The sequence below is a fragment of the Ovis aries genome, chromosome 17 (genome assembly GCF_016772045.2).
Source record: "Ovis aries strain OAR_USU_Benz2616 breed Rambouillet chromosome 17, ARS-UI_Ramb_v3.0, whole genome shotgun sequence".
In the NCBI taxonomy this organism is placed as follows: domain Eukaryota; kingdom Metazoa; phylum Chordata; class Mammalia; order Artiodactyla; family Bovidae; genus Ovis; species Ovis aries.
In genome coordinates, this window is record NC_056070.1 from 45,324,984 (window position 1) to 45,350,452 (window position 25,469).

Below are 25,469 nucleotides of genomic sequence, written 5' to 3' on the forward strand. Positions count from 1 at the left end.
CGGAGCGGCTGGGCCCTGAGCTCTCGCTGGGTCAGGGGAGTGGAATGGTCTGGCTGGGGGTGGGGGGTGGAGGGCAGGGCTTTCGGACCTGAGCCACACCCGCCTCTGGGCTGTAGGGATGTTGAGACAAAGCATTCCTGACAACAGGTGGGAGTGTGTTTTGAGCAATGTTAATGCATGTGAAGAGCCTTGGAGATGATCCGGATCCACGCTGCACACGCATGATGAGGAGAGAAAGGCTTTTTTGGCTTGGTACCCTGGCATTTTCAGTTGTAGGATGCGAGAGCGTGCTGTTCACCAAGGGGATGGGCTGGGGGGCTACGGTGGCTGCCTGGTCTTCCGCCCAGGGGGGGCAGCTGAGCCGGTGAGGGAGACCAAAGCCAGGGTTCCCGCCCAGACCTGTGCTGGACCGGGGGCCTCTCCTCCCGTTCCCGCTGTGGTGATGGTGGTTGCCAGTCTCGTGGACCCTAGACACAGAGTCCACGACAGGTGTTGTCTGGGGGACGTCTGTGTAAAGACCGTATTTCCTCACCATACCACGATGCTTCCCTGACAGCTCGATGTCACCCGCCATGTTCCTGGAGCCTCCAGACAAGGCTGCGTGCCATCACCCAGGAGCACTTGGTTGCAAACAGAAATGTCTGTGTTACATGGGGCCTGACAGATGCCTGGACGAAGCCCCCAGCCCCAGCCCCGACATCCTCTGCCAGTGCTTTCCTGCAGCCGTCCTCACGGATGACTCTGGACATCAGAGGGTGCGGGCCCATGATGGACACCCCACCCCACAGTGCTCGGTCAGCGGGTGTCCTGCTGGCGTTGGTCCAAGTCATCCTTTTCCTGCCAAGAACCTTTGCCTGGCTCATGCTCCCAGTTACTTCACAGTGGAACAGCTCAACAGTGGCCCTGCACCAAGCAACAGAGACGTACAAATAGCAGAGAATGGAAGTCACGGTCGGTGCCCACAGGTCTAAGGACACAGAACCCAGACCTCGTGAGGAAAATGAAGGACCATGTTAAAAAGATTTTTTTTTGCAGGCTCAAAAAAACCTATAAAGTTAAAAGAGAGGTGACACATTGGGAGAAAATTACTTACAAAGTAAATAATACAGAACGGGCTGCTTACTGTGCAATAAGCAACTCAATAGTAATAAAGAGCCGAAGCACAGGGCTGGTTTGCAGAGGAGAAATACAAAGGGATTTATAAATACAAGAGAAGTTGCTCAATCTTGCTCATAATTAAAGAAACGAAATGAAAATGTGAGAACTTTTCATCTCTCTGATTCAGCCAAGGTGACGTGTGAGTCACAGTGCTTTGATGAGGATGCTGAAAAGACACTCATGTTTGACTGCCAAAGAGCCCTTTCTGGAGGACAATTAATCGCATCAAAATCAAAAGGATACGTACCCTGGGACTTCCACTGCAGACTCTGTGGTACCTGTGTGCTTAGGTGACGTCTGTTCCAGGATGTCTGGTGTGGCTGTCATGCGGGGACAGCACGAAAAAAAGAGGATGCCCCTGACATGCAAGCTCTGGGTCTGTGCGCCAGGCTTGTCTGTTGGATGGTGGTGGCCAGGGTGGGGCCTTAACTGCTGCTGACAGGGCACCGTCTCAAGGCAAGCCCGCAGGATAAAGTACAGAACTCCACAAAGCATAGCAGCCACCGCCGTGTGAAGGGACAGGTGTGTGAGACAGTGGCGTGCATACGCACCCACCGGGCAGCAGGACCACAGCCGCAGCGGGAAGTGGCTCCGTGCCCTCAGCTCTGCGCACGCCCCGGCCCCGTCCTCCTCCAGCCCAGCCTCGGACAGTCGGTTCCCAGGGGTGTGTCGTTTTCTTCCTGACTGTCCTCAGCAAGAGCCCTGGGAAGGCGTCTGCTTTCTGAAAAGGAACATCTCAAGGATCCATTTTCTGGTTCTGGAAAATTGGCAGAACCAGGATGAATTCCGACTTTGGCACGGAGGGTGTGTGAGTGAGCAGTGCAGAACCTTCTTACTGGGAGGATGAACTTCAAACCATGGACAAGAGACAGCAGGCCCTCACTGCTGGTGCTTTAAATAAGGCACAGGCGTCTGCGCACTGCTGGGGGCCTCGGGTACTCTGCAAAGGCCCCAAGACACAAGCAAGCTGCCCTCTCATGGCTGTGGCCGAAGCCTACAGTAGGGTGAAAATGGGTGGAAATATGAGGTATGGGGGCCAAGCGAGCAGGGTTCAGGGAAAGGACAGCTGTGTTCAGCACCATCCATCTGAGTGAACGGGGTGGGGGGGGGGGGGACAGGTGCTAAAGGTAGGAACCCACCCATGCAGCGATGCCCTGCCCGGTGGAGGGGGCTCCAGGCCGCTTGCCTCTCCTGCTCTGCGGGGAGCAGAGACGGCAGTGGCCCTGCACCCTGGTGCAGGGAGTGCTGAGCTCTGACCACAGTTGGGGGCACAGGAGCCAGGGGTGGGGGGTGGTGGTTGTATGCCTGGGTCGGGGTGGTGGTGTCAGATTGGCAAAACCAACAGCCATCCCCACGTCCCCTGATGCCCACATAACAAGTGTTAGAGGCCAATGATAGACGACAAACAGTGAAAAAACTCACAAGCCAGACAAGGAAGAAACTGCCCACAGTTACTAGCTAAAAAAGGTGTTTTCCTCCCATTTTATTTGATAATACATTTTCACAGAAACATGATATTATTTACAAATATACAGGTAAGAGACTGCTGGTCAAAAATCTTAAACTGAAAATGTCATCAAAAAGTAATTTACAAAACCCGCCAACTGTCCAGGAGCCCCGGGGGGGATGGTCTGTGCAGGTCGGGGCTCTGCTCTGCTGGCTTTGGGAGCCCGGTCGCCCGGTCGCCCGAGGCCCGTGTCTCAGGAGGCGCTGGTCTGCATGTTTTTGGAAGCTGCTAGCATCGCTCTTACTTTGGCCATGAGGTCCTGTGTGAGGAGAGACGAGGTGAGGTGAGGACAGAGGAGACTGGGGGCAACGTGCTGGGGGCCATGGGTGTGCTCAGGGCAGGGTTCCATCCCAGACCTGCTGCTGGGATGCGAGGTGGGGCTCACGGGCTCACGGCCCAGGAGTCGACCACACAGGTCACCGGGGAAGGAGGACACGGCTGCCCGGAGAGGGAAGCTCAGGGCTCAGCCAACCCGGGACCTCCAGGCAAGCAGCCCAGGACCCCCGTCAGCACCCATGAGGGAAGAAGGAAGTGAAGGCTAGCCCCGTCACAAAAAGACAAGAGGGAAGACAGACCCGCTCCCACCTTACCTGAGTGATTTTGCTCTGCACGGAAGAAACGATGGCTGAGGAGATCTGACCGTCCTTTTCCTGAGAAACTCCCCTAATGCAAAGAGAAAGAGAAATCGGGGGCTTAAAAATACTTCAAGCCATTTTGTTTCTAGTATCTTTAAAAAATAAAGCAACCTTATAAATGCACATATTTTGTCTATTTTATGTAACAGAAATTTGAAATATTTCATAAAATGTAATCTAACTCAAAAGATATTTTCATATAAACATCTAAGGCACATTTACAAAACGATGAAGAATAGGAGGGCAGCAGAGAGAGCTGGCATGCACTCAGAACCTGACCATGACCTGAGTGGGCGCCTCAAGCCCACGTTTTGGACTTTTGGGGGCATGGATGTGACACACAAGTGATGATGGAGCCTGTACTCAGGTTCACCTTTGAAGAAGCCACAGCCTAGTTTTTGATTCACCCCAAGTGAGCTATGGTCTCTATGGTCTCCGCCACTCACCTGCCAGGTTTGGGGGAGATGGGCCAAAACTCACACTCATGAAAACAGTGGGTGTACGAGCAGGAGGGGACATGATCCCAGCGCCCCTCTGGGTGGATGGGTGGGGGCGGCTTTATGAAATGGTACTGTCTGGCAGATACCTCCCAACAACCAGGGCAGCCAGTCCTTGGGGAGCCACCTCGTGGGCATGGGGAGACTGTGATGGTCAGCGTGGACTCCCACGGCCCTGCAGCCCGTGTGCTCGGGAAGTTTCGCCCCTGTCTGCTCTGGCTTAGAGTAAGCAGTGGGTTGACAGGGGTTCTGGGGCTCAGTCACCGTGCACTCCTGTGCCTGCTCCCTTCCCGTGGTCACACGGGGCTCCGCAGAGGGGGCGACTCCCACCCCACACGGCCCGTGTGAAGACAGAGGTACCATCATGAGGGAACGGCTGCTGCCACATTACAACTGAGGCAGGCGCTTCCCCAGGTCTGGGAAGGGAGGCCCCCCACCTGCTCCCAGGTTCCCTCTGCCTCACAGCAGGGGGTGGGGGCAGCCCAGGGCGTGGGTGCAGGAGGCAGCCTAGGTTCTCTGACCTCTGTGTCCGCCTTCAGCTCACTCTGAGCCTGAGTGACACACAGAGAAGGGTGCAGGAGCAGGGGTCTGGGCGTTTGCCAGCGCGCCCGCCCCCTCTCAGCTCCCCTGCGTGGCCCAGAGGTGGGGGTGGGTCAGGGAGGAGCTACCTGGAGCGCTCCTGGCTGGAGCCCCGGCTCTCCACAGGAGAGATGCTGGCCGAGTGGCGGCGCGTGGGCTGCTTGCTCGGGGAGGCTGGCTGAGATCCAGCCTTGGACTTGGTCCGTGACCGTGAGCGTCTCTTCTTCTTCTTCTCGTGGGGGCTCCTGGAAGGAAAGCAGTGTTAGACAAAGGCACCGCGCTGGCTCTGAAGGAGTGCTGGGTGTGTTCCAGGAGAATTCAGCAACTTCCCCCTTCTATATACATGAACTCTTTTTAAGAACTATGTACGTTTAACTTGAAACGGGGATGGGTCTAACAATATAAAAGCCATGCAAGAAGTGAAATGTAGACCACTTTTGAGACAGAAGACAGAAGTTCTGAAGTCAGATGCCTGTGGGTTTACAACATGCTCAGCACTTTATCTGCATTTAAACACCCAAGATAAGCAACTGAGTGCTGTTTATGCTTCCTGTTCATTTATGCTGACTTAACGGGAATTTCCAGCCAGAAATGGAAAATTATTAAAACCAAGCACTGCGAACACAAAAGCTCAGTGTGTCCTTCTGGCCTGAGGCGGACATTCCCAGGGGCTGCCTGCCCTCCCGCTGGTCCCCACAGCCATGTCTCGCTGACTGTAGCCCACATGCTCCGAGTCACCAAGGCCTGCAATTCCACGTCAGAAATGTGCCCCCAGCTCCGTCTCCCCTTTCCAGACCCTTCCCCTGCCCAGAGAAGATGATCCCTGAGGTCTCATGCTACGTCCTGCCCTGTGACCCTCCTTCCCATGCCCCTAAACCACCTTAAGAAAGAGGGAACGTGTGTAGATGGTGAAAGCGTGGAAGTGCAGATGGGCACTGAGCCCCTCCTCTGGGCTTCTTCTGAAAGACTACCTGTTGCCAGTCCTTGAGAAGCCCACCCCAGCACACAGCACAGGGGCCTCTGCAGCCTGCCCTCTTGCTGTGACCGAGCATTTCTGGGAGATTCTTTGAAGACACAGGTCACTGTGAATTTCATGAGCCTGACGCCCAAACTGTGCAGGGTGCCAGCTGGTGGGTGGATGACAGGCTCCCAGTGCTATCGTGACCCCTGCAAGTATTTATTGCTCTAAATATGGACACCCCAGGTCACCGCCTGCATAGCTCAGACTCCTCTCGGCTCCTCAGGACTCAGGCAGCTTGCAGGCCCTCCCTAATCTGCAGATACCCCAGGGTCTGTCCTCACGTCCTCTCACCATTTCACCTGCCACCTGACCTGCCATTCACCAGGGCATTTCCCTGGTGCCTCGATCCACCTTGGTAGCAGAGTGTGGGGTTCAGGCAGGGCCACTCCGGGCACCTGAGGGGGCTCATGCTTGAGTCCCACGGTTCAGCTCCCGTGGGCCCCTGGCGTAACAGACTGCTGAGCCAGAGAAGCAAGCTGATCCTCCTGTCTGGCAGGGCATAGCTTTCTGGCCCTGCCTCAACCACAGCACCAGAGCCTGGCCGCAGGTGGTGACAGCCTGAGAACTCCAGCTGCGGGAAGTGCCCCCAGTGAGCCGGGCTGTGGGCAGGTGGCCTCCGTGCGGGCCTGGATGAAGAGAAGCGGTCGAGAAAGGAGAGGCTGTTCCTGGGGGCTGGACACACAGAGGTGGAGTGCGTAACACCACAGGCCTACTTCCTATACTGCAGAGGTTTTGTGAATTTTTGTCTATAAACACATGCCTAGGATTTCAAAGGAAGCAGGGTTAAAAAAAAAGTGACTTAAGCCCAAATCTAGCTAAGCTCCTGTGGCTGCCGATATGAAATAAAGGTAGGTTAGCAATCCTTACCTGTAAATCACTACAACTTGATCTCATAACAAAACTTTCTAAGTGTTTGCTTAAGGAATTAAGTAATCTAATTATTAATGGACCCACTGCTCTGATTTCTAGTACAGATTAGGTTGGTGCAAAAGTAACTGCAGTTTCGCACTGCTGAACTTTGCTGTTTGACACTGGAATACATTCTTAAAAAAATGCGGTTTTGTTATATACATTTTAACACACATTTCTTGCTTTATGGTTTTTTTTGCTAATGACTTATTACTTGCTGTTTATATTTATTTTAGGAATGATGTGAGATAAAGAGCAAATTCGAGCGATTTTCTTATTAGAGTTCAAAATGGGTCATAAAGCATCAGAGACAACTCACAACATCAACAATGCATTTAGCCCAGGAACTGCTAACCAAAGCACAGTGCAGTGGTAGTTCAAGAAGTTTCGCAAAGGAGATGAGAGCCTTGAAGATGAGGAGTGCAGTGGGCGGCCGCTGGACGCTGACAACGACCAACTGAGAGGATCACTGAAGCTGATCCTCTTACAACTACCCGAGAAGCTGCCAAAGAATTCAGTGTCGACCATTCTACGGTCTTCTGGCATTTGAAGCAGATCGGAAAGGTGAAAAAGCTTGTTAAATCGGTGTCTCATGAGCTGACTGCAAGTCAAAAAAACTGTCCTTATGAAGTGTCATCTTCCCTTATTGTACACAACAACAACGAACCGTTTCTCGATCGGATTGTGACATGCCACAAAAAGTGGATTTTATACAAGTGGCGACAACCAGCTCAGTGGCTGGACCAAGAAGCAGCTCCAAAGCACTTCTCAAAGCCAAACTTGCACCCAAAAAAGGTCATAGTCACTGTTTGGTGGTCTGCTGCTAGTCTGATCCACTACAGCTTTTCGAATCCTGGTGAAAACCATTACATCTGAGAAGTATGCTCAGCAAATGGATGAGGTGCACTGAAAACCGCAACTCCTGCAACCGGCATTGGTCAACAGAACGGGCCCAGTTCATCTGCACTACACCCGACCGCACACTGCGTAACCAGCGCTTCAAAAGTTGAACTGGGCTACGAGACTTTGCCTCATCCGCCATATTCACCTGACCTCTTGCCAAGTGATTATCACTTCTTCAAGCATCTCAACAACTTTTTGCAGGGAAAATGCTTCTGCAACCAGCAGGATGCAGAAAATGCTTTCCAAGAGTTGGTCGAATCCTGAAGCACAGATTTTTATGCTATAGGGAGAGACAAACTTATTTCTCATTGGCAAAAAAATGTGTTGATTGTAATGGTTCCTATTTTGATTATATACTGTATGAATCTACCTTCATACAGTTTAGGCTCTCTCCTGTTAACTGATACCTGAGTTGTTTCCAATTTTGGCAATTACGAATCAAGTGGGCATTTGCGGGCAAATGTTTACGGGGAGTGGACACCTGGGACTAGCGGGGTTGGGCCGTGCAGCAGTGTACGTGGGACTCTGTGAGAAACTGCCTAACTGCTTCCCAAGTGCTGTACCACCCCGCCCCCGCCCTGCAGCTACATCTCAGGATTACGGCTGCTCACACGCTTGTCGACACTCATTACGTAATACCGGGCTTGCTTATTTCTGGCTATTCCTGTCAGTGTAAAGAGCACCTCGTTGTGGTTTTAATCTGCATTTCCCTAACAGATGACTAATGAAGCTAAGCATCTTTTCATACCCTATCTTCACTGGCTATTTAAATATATTCTTTTTTTCATGCACAGTATTTATTAGTTGTTTATTTATCAAGAGAAACTATTCCATAGCCCAGATATTCATAGTTCATACTTTAGGAACACAGGTTAAGTGACAAACTACCACGGAACTCAACCCAAAGAAATCCTGTGCATTCCAAAATCACTCTGCACTCTGAAAGACACCAGCCTTCCTCATCTCCTCCAGATCTTTTACGGAATCACAATTTGTGTAGGAAACTGCGTATGCCTTCTTTCCTGATTCACCCACAGCAAACTTAGAGAGAAAAACTCAACTCCCAGGCACACAGTAAATGCTCCAGCAATATGAAGTTGCAGATGCTTGACCAGAAGGCTGTGCATCCAAGCGCTCATCAGAGAACTGGAAGCCATGGTAATTTTTCTCCTTGACAGCTCAACAACAACGTCCTTCCAGGCTGATGCAGACGAGGACCTTAAATACATTCTGTCATGAAACGTCTTTTCAAGCAGTCTGCCCCTTTTCTATGGGGTTGTCTTTTTGGCATTGACACAGGCCTTTGTCAAAGATACACACTGTAAATATTTCTCCCCGTCTGGGGCCTGTCAATGCGGTTTCTTAACTGTGCCTTTTGAATGAAATTTTTAATTTCAATGAAGTCAAATTTATAATCTTTTCCTCTTATGGTGGAATTTTCTATATCCTCAAGATTCTCTGTCACTTCATTAAATGTATTCTCCTTATTTTCTTAAAAAAAAAAAAAAACCACAACACACACAACAGAATGGTTTCAGTTTTCACATTTAGGTCTGTGATACATCTTAAACTTGGTATATGGGGTACAGGTCACTGTTCTTCCATTTTGATATCCAGTTACTCAAGCAAATTGTTGAAAAGGTTTTCCTCACTGCACTGTTTGGCTCTTTACCTCTTAAAGGTGTATAGTACATACTGTCTGCTTGATGAAGCTTTCTAGTAAGTCTTGGATTAGTAGTAAAAGTCTTCCAATTTAGCTTTCAAGTGTCTTTTCTTTTTAAATTTTCGTTTTGTTTTTGGCTGCGCCGGGTCTTCGTTGCTGCATGCGGGCTTTTCTCTATTTGTGGCGAGCAGGGGCTACTCTCTAGTTATGGAGCGAGCTTGTGGCTTCTCTTGTTGCAGAGCACGGGCTCTAGAGCGTGAGCTTCGGCAGGTGTGGCTCGTGGGGTTAGTGGCCCTGTGGCATGTGGGATCTTCTGGACCAGGGATTGAACCCGTGACTCTGGCAATGGCAGTAGGACTCTCAGCCACTGGACTACCAGGGAGGTCCTCAAGGTTGTTCTGACTGCTAGTCAGTTTGCCAGTACCTACAAGAAGCCCATGAGAGTTCTGATGGGGACTGTATTGGATCTACAGATCAATTTGTGGAGAAGAGCATCTGACTAATACTGAGCCTTCCGATCCCTGAATACGGACTTTATCTCCATTTCTTTAAGTTTCCTAAACATTTTATCTGAAATGTTTTATGGTTTTCATTGTAGAGAGATCTTACATGTTTCCTTACATTAATTGATATGTAGTTTGCTTTTCTGATATTGTTATGGATGGTACTGCTTTTAACTTCATTTTTTGTTTTATGCCAGTATACAGAAATACTGGCATAAAACAAAAAATGAAGTTAAAAGCCTCATGAGAAGAGTTGACTCACTGGAAAAGACTCTGATGCTGGGAGGGATTGGGGGCAGGAGGAGAAGGGGACGACCGAGGATGAGATGGCTGGATGGCATCAGGGACTCGATGGACGTGAGTCTGAGTGAACTCCGGGGGTTGGTGATGGACAGGGAGGGCTGGCGTGCTGCGATTCATGGGGTCGCAAAGAGTCGGACATGACTGAGCGACTGAACTGAACTGAAGACAGAAATAAGAGGTTCCTCACGATTTTACAAAATTATGTAAAAAGACACAGTTTCACATTTCCCTTTGCAACCTTTATGCCCTCTACTTCTCTCTCTTGCCTTACCGTCCTGGCTATTTCTATTACACGGCAGACACCCTGGCCTTTTCTCTAATCTCAGAGGAAGGCACTAGGAAGTGTGATGTTAATTGCAGGTTTTTCAAAGATGCCCTTCAGGAATTTCCTGGTGGTCCAGTGGTTAGGACACCACCTTTTCACTGCCAAGGGCCAGGGTTCAATCCCTGGTTAGGGAACTAAATTCCTGAAAGCTGCTGGGTGCAGCAAAAAATAAAATCGGATGGAAAAGATTTCCTTCTATTTCTGCTTTTGCCAAAAATATCCCCCGCCCCATTTTTCTTTTTAATGAATGGGTGCTCAACTGTATCAAATACTTTTTTCTGCATCCATTGAGATGTCATATGATTTTCTTCATTTATTTTGTCAGCACTGAATTACAAGGACTGGTTTTTGAATGTTAAAGAACTCTGCACTTCTGAGACAAATCCCATTTGGTCCTGATGTGTTACTGTGATCCTTTTAGTAAACTGCTACACTCAAATCAGCTAACACTTTGTTAAGAATTATTGCACTTATTTTCCTGAGAATATTAGTTCATGACTACATCTACACCCCCTGACAAAACACACTCCCCACCACACGGATGTGCACACGCCTGCCCATCTGCTTCAGGTGGCCTCATGAAGTGTTCCCTCTTCGGTTTCCTTTGAAGTGTGTTCTGCTTTTTCTTGAGCGTTTGTTAGGCTCTGCTGATGAACGTCATCTGGGCCTGCGTTTTGTGGGAGGTTTGGACCATAAGTTAGGTCCCTTTAGCAGACGTGGAGATGTTTGGACTTTCCATTTCTTCTGTTGTCCATTTGCACTTTGTTTCTTTCAAGGAAATTTGTCCACTTCACCTAAATTGTTAAGTTTACTGGCATGGTATTTATTTCCTTATTATTCTTTTAATATCTCTTGGGTCTTTCATTCTTGATCAATCTAAAAACAGATTAATCAATTAAAAAATCATTTTTAAAGAACAATCATTTGGTTTTACTATTTTCCTCTGTGAGTCTGTTTTCTGTTTTGTTGATTTCTGATCTTTTATTATTTCCTTGCTTCTACTTACTTTTGGTTTCATTTGTTCTTTTTTCTTGCTTAAGACAGATTAGATCACAGTTTTTTGACTTTGCTCTTTTTTTCATATAAACATTTAAAGCTAGTAACTTCTTTCTGAGCACAACTGCACTCCATAGACTTGAGTGTTACATTTTCATTATTATTCATTTCAAACTATTTTCTACTTTCTCTTGTGATTTCTTCTTTGACCTATGGGTAATTTTCAAATATGTTTATTTTCAAATATTTGGGATCTTTCCAGATATCCTTTTACTGATTTTCATACTTAAAGTCGGCCTTCCTAGGTGGTGCTAGTAGTAAAGAACCCGCCTGCCAATGCAGGGACATAAGAGACTCAGGTTCAATCCCTGGGTTGGGAAGATCCCCTGAAGGAGGGCATGGAAACCCAATCCAGTATTCTTGGCTGGAGAATCCCATGGACAGAGGAGCCTGGCAGGCTGAAGTCCATGGGGTTGCACAGAGTCGGACACGACTGAGCAACTTAGCATGCACACACACTTAGTCATGTGGTAGGAAGACACGGAAGACACGTTCTGTGTTATCTGAACATACTGGCACTAGTTCAGCAGTACAGAGAATGGTCTAGCTTGGTGACTGACCCGCGCACGTCATGACGCGCACGTCATGAGAGCGTACACGCTTCACTGCAGGGTGTAGTGTTGGTGCTGTTCACATCTGCTGCTTCTGTACTGTTATACTGCCTGCCTTTTTCCCTTTAATTCTTTCAGTTTCTGTTTCAAGTATTTTAAAGCTTTTATTCAACGCTCACATTTAAAACATTATGTGCTCATGAAGAACTGATCCCTTCATCATTATGAAAAGGCCTTCTTAATTTCTAGCACCACTGCTTCAAGTCTATGTGGTCTCCTATTACAGCCGTATTGCCTTTCTTCTTATTAGCCCTGCATGGTGTATCTTTTTTCAGTCTTTTAGATCTCAAAGTATTTGTGTATTTCAAGTGTCTCTTTTAAGCAGCTTAGTATTAGGTTTCGCGCTTTAATGTAGTCTAAATTTCTGCCTTTTAACTAGCGCTTTTGGTCTACTTACATTTAATGTAATTATTTGTATAGATGGTGTTAACAATCCCTTTTGCCTTCCAGTTGTCTATTTGTTCTTTTTCCTTTCCCTCTGCACTTTTCCACTTTCTTTTGCATTAATAAAGCATTTTTAATGTTCTCTTTAACAGTCTCTATTAGATTTTAGCCTTTCTTAATTGGTTGCTCTAGGGAATTATGATATGCAACCTTTGACAGTCATAGTCTACAATGAATTAATAACACTTCATGTATGATGTAAGAACCGTAGAACAGCAGTATATTCCCACTCACTCAATAAACATTTACTGATGTGCTCAGTGCAGTGCTGAGCTGTAGGAATTCAATGCTAACCACCCCTTCCCCAATCAATCACTAACTATTTACTGTTATAAAGTAATGGGGACTTCCTGCTGGAGTATATGGCAATATGATTTGGCTAAACATTTTCGTGAATTTTACTTTAAAAAATATTCACTCTGCCCAGATTTAGATTTCTAAACACTCACTAAAAGGAACCATGATTCCTAGGAGAAATGACTGACCCCAGGTCCAAGGTAGGGGAAGCACCAGCTAAACCTACAGTATCTTGGGTCAGAAGTGACAAAGTGCTCAAGGAACAATGGGGTCAAATGTGAGACAATGTCACCATCAAATGGAATATAGTGGCAATGGATTACTATACAACCAATATAAAATAAATTCCCCAAACCCCAAATCCACAGTGATACTACACAAAGGGTGGGGTGTCTTTAGAGAAAAAATGAGGAGAAAGCTGATAGCAACAGACATCTACACTGTGCAGCGCCGCCCACAGGTCACCTGCCAGTTCGAAGAGAAAGAGGCGCAGAGCAAGTGCAACCTCAACCGAGTCATCAAACTCAGAGCCCCTGGTTACGGGACAAAACGGCACTTGTGCATCTGTGCGATACCATGGGCAGTTACCCAGCATCATTTATACAGTATACAGTGCTCTTGCCCCAGATACTTAACAGCAACACAGCCAAGAGGACAAAGTAAGACCAACCCAGAGTGTGGAGTCTTCAATGACCTGGACTGGCCTGGACTTGTATAAGTCATGAAATACACACATAGAAAGGCGGGAGGGAGGGAGAGGAAGAGAGAGGAAAGCAAACGTGTGAAAAGCATTAACAGTGAATTGAGCTACAAGCTTCATGCAGATGGCTGTTCACTGTACTATTTCTATGTAAATCCAAAACTTTCTAGTAAGTTAAAATTAAAAAAAAAAAAAAGTCAGCAAAAGCAGCATTCAATGATCAGCTTGCAGGAATAATCCTTCAAATCTGGGAGGAGGCACCTTCCCCTCAGTTGGGGGACCTGATGGGATCAGTCACCCTGACTTGGTGCATCATTAGCTACCTGCTGCTGTGCTGAAGCAGAGAACCCCCCTTCCCCGCCCCAGCAGCTGCTCTGAGTAGAAGGACAGAGGGAACAGCCTGACTGTTGGGTTTATATAACCTGCCCTCCAAAAAAACATATTCTGGACCTAGAGACAACTCTACGTTTGTCATAGCTTTTCTTCTAAGGAGCAAGCATCTTTTAATTTCATGGCTGCAGTCACGATCTGCAGTGATTCTGGAGCCCAAGAAAAGAAAGTCTGTCACTGTTTCCATTGTTTCCCCATCTATCTGCCATGAGGTGATGACAAACCTAGACAGCATATTAGAAAGCAGAGACATTACTTTGCTGACAAAGGTCTGTCTAGTCAAGGCTATGGTTTTTCCACTGGCCATGTATGGATGTGAGAGTTGGACTGTGAAGAGGGCTAAGTGCCGAAGAATTGATGCTTTTGAACTGTGCTGTTGGAGAAGACTCTTGAGAGTCCCTTGGACTGCAAGGAGATCCAACCAGTCCATCCTAAAGGAGATCAGTCCTGGGTGTTCATTGGAAGGACTGATGCTGAAGCTGAAGCTCCAATACTTTGGCCACCTGATGCGAAGAACTGACTCATTGGAAAAGACCCTGATGCTGGGAAAGATTGAAGACAGGAGGAGACGCGGACAACAGAGAATGGAGATGGTTGGATAGCATCACCGACTCGATGGACGTGAGTTTTAGCAAGGTCCAGGAGTGGGTGATGGACAAGGAAGCCTGGTGTGCTACAGTTCATGGGGTTGCAAAGAGTCAGACATGACCAAGTGACTGAACTGAGAGATAACTCTGTGACTTTATAATCACTGCCATGAAATCAACCAGTAACCATGCACATGTTCAGCTCTTCAGGCTCCCCCTGAATCCACCACCGCCCACAGCCCCTCAGAGTTAGGCCACAGGATTAATCCCATCCACCAGGGCAGGGCAGCTGGGCCCTGCAGTGGGATCAATCTTGACTTCTTTTGTCTGACTTAAAGTTCCGATGATAACACAAGCTCTGATGAATCCTAATATAATTACCATAGTCTCAAGTGATAGCTCTTTTAATGCAAAGGCTAATTTGAGGGTAAAGCAAGAACTCTTCTGTTAGAGATTTTCGGCTACAAGGAATTAATTTTAGACCATGCCCTTTACATATACCAAGGGTGATGATAAATTTCAAATGTCAATTACTTGCATAAAGAATAAAATTTAAAATGGACTTCACTTTTCATCATGTTATCCTGGAACAGTCACGTATGCTTAGTGAGGGATTTCTAAGGCACAAAATGAAATTTATAAACAGATGGAATGAGTCTGTACATGAAGCCTTTGCTGAAATATATTAGCTTCACAGCTCCTTTCTGATTTTTCTGTTTTAAATAAATGAGTTGACATTTTATCATTTAATGGAACAATCACATAACTAGCCAGACTGCAGGAACATTATCTGGCTAGCAATGCCTTTTAGAACTCTCCCTGTTAAAGGCAGTGCTGATGGAGGCGGGTCTCTGAGGCAGGTTTGGGTGATGGTTGGGTTCATTTGCCCAAGAATTCAGATCTGTCCTCTGGAAGGCTCCAGAAGGTTCTGGAATTCCGGATGTCCTGATACACACACACACACACACACACACACACGCATGCGCGCGCACACACACACACACACACACAGCAGCATAGCCTCATGCAATCTGAGACTATGATGGGCAACAATGGCATCCTGCCTGTTTCTGGACGCCTCAGTTGCCGGGACAGCAATATTCCTGTCTACCCAGAACAGCTGGGGCCTGCTTAACCCCAGAGCCAGGGCACAAAAAGCAACCAGCCTCACTTCTGGGGCAAATGGAAATACAGAAGCCAAATGACTTTAAAGTATTCAGGTGGCATCACCCACACTGGACGGGATGGTCTCCAGATGGCAATGCTTAGCTGAGAGGGAAATGCCCACTGGTTCACCAGCCACCAGCTCTGCTCCTGGCTTGGATTCTGTGTCTTCTCAAGTCAGTGGTGGTACTGGGGCCTCTGGTGGCAGAGGTCAGCCCTAGAGCTCTCTCCCTGGGAGCGAGAGCGGGGCCCTGGCTTGCTGAGTGTCAGAGGCCCAGACCAGGGTGGTGGTGATGTGGGAACCTGGCTCCCTCACCCTCCTCAACAGACAGGTCTCTTCCAGTGGTCAAGGGGTCAGATGACGGACCATGTCCCTTCTCTCTGGCCCACTCCTGGGAGCCAAAGCTGGGGCCTGGCCACCTGAGCAGCAGGGACCTACTTGAGACTTCTGATTTTCCTTGTCACTCATCCCTACCGTCCTTTTCCTTCTCAACAGGTAGAGGATAAGGTGCTGTGTGTGGGGGTCCAGAGGAGCAGCTAGACATGGGGAAAATGGAGGCCCCACGACCCATTGCAAAGACAGACGGTCCCTGGCTCTAGCATGGCAAGTTCCCCTCTGCCTTTGAGAGTTCCAGAGCAGCGGAAACGCTGCCAGGACTACTCAGGATCTGTCAAAGCAGCTGCTCCCCTGGTTCCCAACAGCTCTGTGCTGCGGACGCAGAAGCCCCACCTTCCCAGTTCAGGTCCCATGTCCGCGAAAGCTCGGCTGCCTACCTGGACCGGGTCCGCTTCCTGCTGACTCCAGGGCTGTTACTCATCCGGTAGGCGGTGGGGACGCTCCTATCCTCCCGTCGTCTCTCGGGGGAGTGCGCTCGTCTCCGAGGGGACCGGGACCGGGACCTGGGCAAAGGAAGGCAGGCTTTTCAGTCCTCTGTGTGTGGGGGCAGGGGAGCACCTCCACCACTGAGGTGGCGGCCAGCCCTGGCCTGTCCTCTGAGGCCCGCCCCCAGCCTCCCTACTCTGCCGACTCAGAACGGGATCCAGGCTCAGGGGTAGAGCACTTGTCACGCCAATGCTAAGCTTCTAACTGGGGCACAACTCATGCTGAGGCTGGAGCCATGTGCTCTGGGCCGGCAGCGGCCAGCTCCCCGACTGGGCATCTCCCTGCGGGTCTTGGTGGACGTGGGCCTGCTGCTGCTCTTCCTCCCTCTTGCCTTTGCCCTAAAAATGTTCAGCTCACTGGTATTTCTATCAAAATTAGGGACGGAAAGGCACTGAGGCTCTAGTGAGTTTTTCTACTTGTTCTGAACACTGGCAAGAGGAAGGAACGAAACAGAGTAAGGTCAGAAGGTGACTTGGAAATTTCCCCTGTATGCATTCATCTGCAGGCCCACTGGCAGGAGCCTAAACCTTCAGTCCAACGCAGACCCTGCCATTCCCATGAAAGTTTCGGCTAAATCATTTGTTTCTGAGATTTCTAGTGTTTTACTCTTCCCTTTCCTGAGCCTGGAAAGGGACTGTTCTATTCATGCAGTGTCCCACAGACACCAGCACACAGAGCTCTAACTCCAGACCCTCACCTGTGCGGTCAGGTCCTTAAGAAGAGACCTTTAATAATGGGTTTAGGACTCTTATTTAAGTTTTTTGTCCATTCAGTGAAAATACTATTTTGGGGAAATCTGAAATAAGCAGATATCTGAGCTAAAAAAGAAAAAAAAAAAAACCCAACAACCCCCAAACCAAAACAATTTATTTCTGTTCTGTTTCTATGACAACACACTCAAAACCAATGTAAAGAAGAGATGTTTTGATTTTTGTCATCTAAAAAAATTCTACACTGAACCATTCCAGTTACAACCAAACCTCCCAAACAACACACATGGTTGTTGCAAAGATCAGCCTGTAATCACATTCCACCCTCTGTGTCATGGAGAAAACCCTGAGTCATTCCTGAAAAAACACAACCACAGAATGAACCTGCTCCGGGATCAACTCCCCTCGACTCTGGGGCTCCTCCCACACAACTGCTTCTCAGCTTATACAGCGGTTTTGGTTTTCCAGACCTTTCCTAAGATTTAAGTAACAGATTACAAAGGTGAGGTCAGTCAGACACCTTGACATTTTACCAGGTTTCCCCTCAAAAGAGCTCCAGGAGGCAAATCTGCTCGTGGTCGAAGCTGCCTGATAACTGTCCCGCTCTGCTGCTGCTGCCACTGCCGAGCTGCTCTGACAAGGCTCCGTGCTCAGCGTCCCTGGGGAGGCTGTGGGTCTGTGATATGGAGGTACACACTTCACATTCAGAATAAAATGTGCTGAGCTGGGCAGCGCTAGAACCCTGAAAAAAGGGCTCTGCTTAATCAAAACTATAGTACCTATGGAACGCTCAGACGCAGAATTCTACAATAAACTCAGTAATCAGGAAAATGGATTAGTTTTTAATGTTTGCAAATTCGTAACTTTGAAATACAATACCATTTAGCGGTGGCTATGAGTATTAGATTTCTTTAAAGTAAAGTGGCTGTTACCAGTAGATTTCAAGTTATCTGGGAAAAAAGCCCATCTCAGAATTAAGGGCCGTGAGCTATGCCAGATAACACTTGGGTTTTATTTTGATTAAAGAAGCTCTAATGTTTTTATTCTATTAAGTAGGCTCTTAATATTGCTACCACGACACAGTGCAGGAATCAGGAATTCCATTCTTTACGTAAATCATCTGTATAACGTGACCAGAGGCCTTCTTATAGAGATGCAATAGTCTGAATTCAAAATACTTCAAGCATAATGCAACTTGGATATTTTTTTCTTAAATAATCATAACGGTTTGCTGTCAAATAAAAGCATAAGGGAACCTTTTGTCTGAATGATGAGATATTTATAAATAGCTCCTTCTACCAGTGTTTAACCATGTCTGCGACCCACTTCTTCACTCCTGTTACTTTCCTGCTCACAGGTCCTCATGGAACCGAACGGGTGTTGCTGGTGCCCTGGCAGCAAGGATTTGGCACCAACTGGCGTGAATAACCAAGAGGATCCCAGGTTCTACTGAGATGTATTTCACTTCTGAGCTGTGGACCCAGCTTCTCTCACAGACCCTCCCTCCTCTCCTGAGGGGCCAGTGTCTCCCACAGCTTTCCACCCCAGCACTGTTATCAGTGGCTGTGGCCCTGTCTGGGGATACGATTCACTTCCTGGAAACCAGCATGGGAACTGTCTCCTCGTGGGAGCATCAGGGCCCCACGCTCCTTCAAAGATCAGGATTGGGAGATGAACCACTCACTCACTGACTAGATATGCAGCTTATCAGGGGGGAGAAGTGAGGAACTAAATTTCAAACTAAAATATGACCCCGATTTTGCCCACCTGAGTTCTTTTTGAACATTAAGTGTAACTGTTAAAAAGCCACGTTAACCTCCGGCCTCTCCTTGAGTGAAAGCCCTGAGGGAACTTTACTTCAGGAAGTGACACAGGGCTCATTATCCTTCACAGAGAACACCCCAAAATGTGGGGGTGCAGAGTTCTACCTAGAAACCTCCCCTTAGACACAAACTAACCAATGAAATGACACCACAGGTGATCTTATTAAAAGCTTTACAAATAAACTGAATTTCAAGCTTTAGTCGCATTGAGTTTAGTTTTAAAATACCTAAACTGTTAAAACTGGATTTTAATTTTAGGCAGTAGATTGCATGAGTACATCTTTATCCCATTAAGATATAAAACCTAATGTGATATAAAAGCAGAAAACAAAAGAGAAGGAAGTCTTATATTTTAATCAATGTTGATTTAAAAGACACTAAATCCTGCCTTGCGGTAATCACTGTGCTTTCTGAGAAGCAACAGACTGATTTCCAAAACTAAAGATTTTTCTATGACTAATTCACCTTTGGAGAGCCAGAGTCATCAATAATTTAGACATATTTGATAAATGGGACTTCAACCACACAAGCATTAATATATTAACATAAAAATTACTTATGATAGTAAAGCTTTTCATCTTAACTTTCTACATTTTACACAGGACTTTAGTAATTTAATATACAAAAAAAATACATATTTCAACTGTAGCATCCTACCCCAAGCAGAAATATTAACAAAAGTCATTTTACTTGAAGCTGGCAGTAGTCTTTTAAAAACAATCGATTAAATTGTGTCAGGCCCAAGAAACAAGTTTGATATATCCTATGTAGACATTATGTCTGTAATGGGTTATTCTATCTGAAAAGACAGTTAAAGAAATGATTATGATAGTTATCATTAGCAACTTCAATATTTTGGTTAAAATTTAATTTCTTTTCTTTTACATTTCAAACAATTCATATTACCAAGAACACCAACCCCTCTCATTTCATAACTGCTGCATTCAAAATTCAGTTGGGTCCCTAGAAATTATTAATGTGAGCTTGGATTAAGAAAGCAGGTCTATAATCAGCTTAAAAAAGATATAGTTTTATCAAATAAAACTCACTCTTCTCAGAAATAAGAGCTGAGGCAGGATCCTATCTGGTGAAGGTAACTTCCTGCCTTATGTCCCTGGGACCCAGAGACCAACCACAGGACAGCTAGGCTCCTCCATACATCCAACCAGACCTATAACCCACTTCAGCACCCTGAGCTCAGAGGTGGTCTGATTTCAAGCAGCATCACTGTCACATACAAGCTTTCAAGGCAAAACTTCCTGGACAAATACTTTGAAGGTTTTGTTTTATAATATTATTTTTAAAAAACAATTTATAATAAAGTTGCACTTTGCCTTGATACTTTATCTAAGCTGTAAAATCAAACACCAAAGATCTGACTTATTTAGTGAACTTAAGTCAGCTGATTTAACTAAAATTAACTAAAAGTATCACATAGATACTACTGTGTGTGCCTGTGTGTCTAAGTTGCTTAGTTACGTCCAACTCTTTGGGACCCCATGGACTGTAGCCTGCCAGGCTCTTTTGTCAATGGAATTCTCCAGGCAAGAATACTGGAGTGGTTCACCATTTCCTTTTCCATAGATACTATTGATATTTTTCTTAAAGTTTGAGAATTATGAAAATACTCAGCTCTCTTTACACATAAAATACTTTGTTGGTTAAATTAAGGTAAAATTGTCAGCCTGCCATCACAGAACTTATATTAACAATTTTTTAATCTTAATTTTTTCTTTAACTGAAAATTATACACTAAGGATTAGGATTTTGCTTCTTGTACTTGTCAGTACTGAATACATGAAAACAATATAAAATACACTTGCATAGAAAATATGTAAGTCTATTCTAAAATAAAAGCTATTTAAAAAATACTAACATAATATACATAATGACTTACTCTACTAGAGATAGTCAATAAAAACCATAGAAATCCTAGAGAGTTGAAATTCCAAGTGTTTCATAAACACTTCTAGTTCTGAAGAGACCAACCTGGGGAAAAGTCTGTGGCCATTAAGTCTGACCAAATGGGTTCACATAAGAACTAGACACCTGCACCTACTATTTGTGCTAAGCATGCACCATGAAAACCAACTCATTTCTTACATAAGAAGCGATCGAAGGAGCCCTGAGCATTATCAGACCCCTAGAAGGGGATTTAGGAGTAGATTATACTTTCTTCTCTTTGAGCGCTGAAATAAATGAAATCTAGGAAGGATTTTACTGGGTATGGTTATTATTCATTGGGCTTGTACAGGCCTGTTTATTTACTTCCACTATATCATAAGAAATTTTTTCAAGTAAGAAACCCTAGTTTTGATATATACATACAAGTTCCTGGGGACTTTCAAATATTGGAAATATGTCAGCAAAGTTGTTCATTTAATTAAACAACAAGGTGTGTGTATGTGTGTGTGTGTGTGTGTGTGTATGTGTGTGTGTGAGAGAGAGAGAGAAAGGGAGAGAGAAGGACAGCAAGGGATAGAACTTCTAAAGAACTAACAAAAATGCAGAGCCAAAGATCAAATTTATTTATCGTGGGGGTAAACCTAATTTCATTGTAGAGAAGGGTAAATACTTGTCAAGCCTTGAAGGTCTGGTCTAGGTAAAAATTAGGGAGCATGTTGTTTTAGGGTATATTCAAGAAAGGCTAATGTGTATACAAGTACAGTTTTTTAAAACATAAAAAATAAAAAGTATAGGCCCATATGCATTTTTCCCATGGAAAGGAAAGAACATCAGTTGTAGAAGTAGATTAGTACAAGTGCTGTGCTAGAGAAACTTAAGTCCAATTGACACTCAGTAAGAAATCAGAAGGCGTGAGGTAAGTTTTAAAACTAGAAACTTGCTTTTCTGAACCTCTTGCAAGTCAGATGCTTTAAAAATCAGAAAAGTACCTGCTTCACTAAGCACTAAATTCTGTGATCCTTACAGGTTTTCGTGTTTATTATTTCTGTTGCATAAAACCTTAAGCTGCTTCCTCAAAAGCTGGTTCCTCAGAAGGTGGCTTTTGGTTGAACAGTGACTGTTAGTGGGAGGCTGGGGAAGCAGATTAATTGAGAAAACAGATCTGTGCCGCTGTGTTTCCTCCTTTACGGGCGCTTGCAGGTGCTGTGCCAGTGAAGCTGAACACAGACACAGTGCACATGTCTCTCGTTTCGGCAGATACACATTCAAAAGGAATTAGCCTGGGAAAGTCGACTCATTCACCAAACAAAACGCCCCCAACCCTGTGAATTTTCCACACATTTTCAGCAAATACGCCAGGCTCGCTCCCAAGACCTGTTAAAAATTCAAATACCTCTCCTTTAAGAAAAACCTGACAGTAGTTGATGCATTTTGGAAAGTCAGGTTAAAAAATATTTTGAAAAGATGAAACTGCAGGGCGCATCTCTGCGTAAAGACACGCAGGTGTGTGGGTCTGTGCTTGCGGCAAGCCGGGGGAGGGGAGCCCCGCGCCCCCTGCTGGCGAGCAGGAGCAGCGGGATCCGCCCCGCACCGGACGCCCGGCCGCGGGGGCACCCTGCACACTCACCTCGAGCGCCGCGCTGTCCGATAGGCACTGGGAAGACAATGCTTTGCTTTTGAGTGAGACCTAGACCTGGACTTGGATGACGAATGATACTTGGGAGACCGTGATCTTGTTCGAGACCGTTTTTTGTGCTTTTTCTTTTTCCTCTCTCTTTCTTCTTCTCTCGGCGGGTCTTTGCTTCGGCTCGAGCGCCCTTCTGGAGGCTTCACGTCTAAAGTTGGCAGAGGTCTGCCTCCAGCCAGTAGAGGACAGGGCACGGTACCAGCCTCCTGAAAACAGAAGCACACGTCCGGATTTCAGCAAGGAAGATATGCTGTTTTAAAATGTATGTTTATAAGATTCCAACTTTGGCGCACTCTCATTTGTTAGAGCAGCCCATGCCTCCGTCTGTGGCTCTAAATATACCCCCGGCATCTCTGGGAGAATGATGGCTCCTCAGAGGCCAAGAGCACGAATGCCTACCTCTCACGGCCGAGCCTTCCTGTGCAGGGTCCCGTCCCCAGCCTGCCAGGCTCTGGAGGCTGGATCTGAGAAAAGAAACGCGGCACATGGAGGGCTGTGTTAGGAAGAGCCCCGCCAGCTCTTTCCTAAATAATTGTGACTTTCCACTAAAAAGGAGATTCTTCAAATTGCTAGCACCAGGTTTTTATGGATCTCTGCTCTGCCTGAACCAAAAGAGGTTCCTCTTTGATTAAAAAAATAACAAATTATTTGTCACTAGGAACACTCATTTCTTTGTATGAGGTAGTGGATATTAACTTACTGTGTCGATTACTGCGTATTTTATGTAAGTCGTATCATGCCATGAGCCTTGAACACAGTGCTACATGTCAACTGCTAACTAGAAAATGGTCCCTCACCATCTGGTGCTACAAGGATGAAGTCACTGGTCACTGGAGTTGCTGACCTTTGACACACCCTGAAAGAAGTTCAGTGCAGAGATCAGGAAAGAGGCCCTTTAAGTATGCCCAGAGAACAGGGCTCTGCCTTCCCGCGCTGTGGGAAAAACTGGCAGAATGTGCCTTCAGATAGTTAGACCTTTACAGGAGAAGATTCTAAGAGCCATTCTTGCATCTCCTCATGTCTGGAAAAGCACTAACATTACTAATGGAGACATCTGCTCCTCATGATAAGCAGCCATCTTCCGCCAAAACGTGTGCTTCACTGCACATTCCGCTTTTCCCAAACTCACGTATATACGGACCCGCCCCCCACCTCTCAGGAGCAGTTCCTCAGAGGTCTGAGAGGCTGTCTCCCCCGGCTATCATCCTCATTTTTGTCCCAAATAAAACTTGATGTGCACCTTTTTTCAGGTGACACAATTATACCTCAGTCAAACTGAAAGTAAAAAAATAAAGCCACTAATGGGAACCACAGACAAGACAATCCCATCAACACAAGCCAGCCTTACTCCACGTGTATCAATACAGCAAAGAATTTCACTTAATGGGTTATCAGTCTTCAGACTGCTTTGTCCAAGTATGGCAGATACACAGAGAGTGCAGGATCTTAGGGCTGCTGCCTACTGAACCCTCATGTCAAGACACCAGCACATACATCAAGGAGCCACCACTCTCAGCAGTGTGCATTCAGAGCAGTCCCGCTTCTAGGACTTGTTCACTATAGTCCAACCAGGAAGGGAATTACTACTCAACTTTAAAAATGATGTGGCAGTCCTACTTTATTGACATTAACATTGTCCATGTCACACAGTTAAGATAAAAAAAAAATGAATTTACAAAAAACAAAACCAAAAAAGCCACACACAAGAAAACCACAAAAAACACCCCCCAAACCACATTTTATATTTGCAATTGCAGCCACCCACCTTCAGCCCCTTCCCCTTCTGAGAAAGGTCATTTCCTTGAATTAGTTTATGTGAATTTTAACTACAGCCAATAAACACCAAACACAGAGATATACCGAAAGATCTGGAATTTATCATTTTGTGCCTCAGAACTTTCAAGCTGTTAAGGTTCATGAAAATAAAAAAATCCCAGGCAGGGGCTGCAGCCCTGAGTGGGTGCTGGCTGTTGGCGGGTGGTGGGCTCCAGCAGGCCTGGCTTCCCTTCTCCTCGGGTCCATTTGGATAAGGCCAACTGGATGAGACAAAACAACACTTTGTGCAAATGATTCTTCTGAAGTTATGCTTCTTCCCCTCATTTGAAAGGAACTGTGATGGTGGTCTTGTGGGGCAGCCACCAGACAAAGATGTCGCCCCTCCATGAGGGGTACGCCCAGAGAACAGGGCTCTGCCTTCCTGTCAGCCTCCTGTTGCTTACACTCACAACACAGTCTTCACATCTTTCATTTACTGTGAGCTGAGAGGCAGTGGGGCTGAGAACTGCTCAAGAACAATATGCCCTGCTCGCAAAGCAGTTTATTCCCACCGAAATACTCTTAGTAACCAGGCCCCCTGTGGAAGGGCACACGGCCGCCTGGTGTTCCTGTCGGGCCTTCACTCTTCTCCATCGTGGCAATGCTGCCCAGGGCATTTTTAAGGTTTTGCTTAAACTGTCTCCAGGGAAACCATTTCATTATGAGACAGTTCTTCTTATCAAAAATGTCTTTCTTACTTCAAATTATTTTAGTGCAGTAATCTTTTTCTTCCTTTTTTTTTTTTTTTTTGGTGTCACTTGGCATGGCTTGAAGGATCTTAGTTCCTCAATTGGGGATCGAACCTGTGCCCCCTGCAGTGGAATCGAGGATTCTTAACCACTGGACCGCCAGGGAAGTCCTGCAATAATATTTTTTCAGGTTAAATTTTAAAATAATTGGTTGTTAAACAATTCTAACATGTAGATACACAACTTTACATCTAAGAACACCTAATTCCCATTCTGGCACTCTCTAAATACACATACAAAATGATACAATAAATTAAGACTAATAAAATGTAGTGAGTTTTCTAACTTTAGAGGCTGGAGGAAGGGAAATGCTGCCCCCTTCACCCCGGCATCCACTGGCCTGTAGAGAACTCTGCTGTTGCCAGGGTGGAAAACCAGCTTTTAGTGCATTAAAACACCCCAATAACCATGGACTCTAAATTAGGAATATATGTAGGTCTTCTCAGGCGGCACTAGTGATGAAGAATTCACCTGCCAATGCAGCAGATGCAAGAGATGCAGGTTGGATCCCTGGGTCGGGAAGATACCTGGAGGAGGAGATGGCAACCCACTCCAGTATTCTTGCCTGGAGACTCCCATGGGCAGAGGAGCCTGGTGGGCTACAGTTGATGGGACCACAGAGAGTCAGACACGACTGAGCGCACA

At 46.3% G+C, this 25,469-nt stretch overlaps 1 protein-coding gene across 9 annotated transcripts in view; it reads right to left on the reverse strand.

Annotated features, from left to right (window-relative positions):
- Positions 1-2,609: 2,609 nt before the first annotated feature.
- SFSWAP (splicing factor SWAP) overlaps positions 2,610-25,469 on the reverse strand; it is a 79,209-nt gene continuing 56,349 nt past the window's right edge. For 5 of the 9 annotated variants that reach the window (XM_027956390.3, XM_027956388.3, XM_042234486.2 and 2 more), the window contains 6 exons: positions 22,201-22,466; positions 17,366-17,587; positions 16,027-16,152; positions 4,466-4,621; positions 3,256-3,328; positions 2,610-2,924 (listed from right to left, as the gene is read on the reverse strand). In XM_027956390.3, the coding sequence (XP_027812191.1) occupies positions 2,859-2,924; positions 3,256-3,328; positions 4,466-4,621; positions 16,027-16,152; positions 17,366-17,587; positions 22,201-22,466 (909 nt within the window). In that variant the 3' untranslated portion in view covers positions 2,610-2,858. Of the gene's footprint in view, positions 2,925-3,255; positions 3,329-4,465; positions 4,622-16,026; positions 16,153-17,365; positions 17,588-22,200; positions 22,467-25,469 lie in introns of those variants that run through there. The other 4 variants (XM_027956389.3, XM_027956392.3, XM_004017303.6 and 1 more) reach the window with 3 other exon arrangements.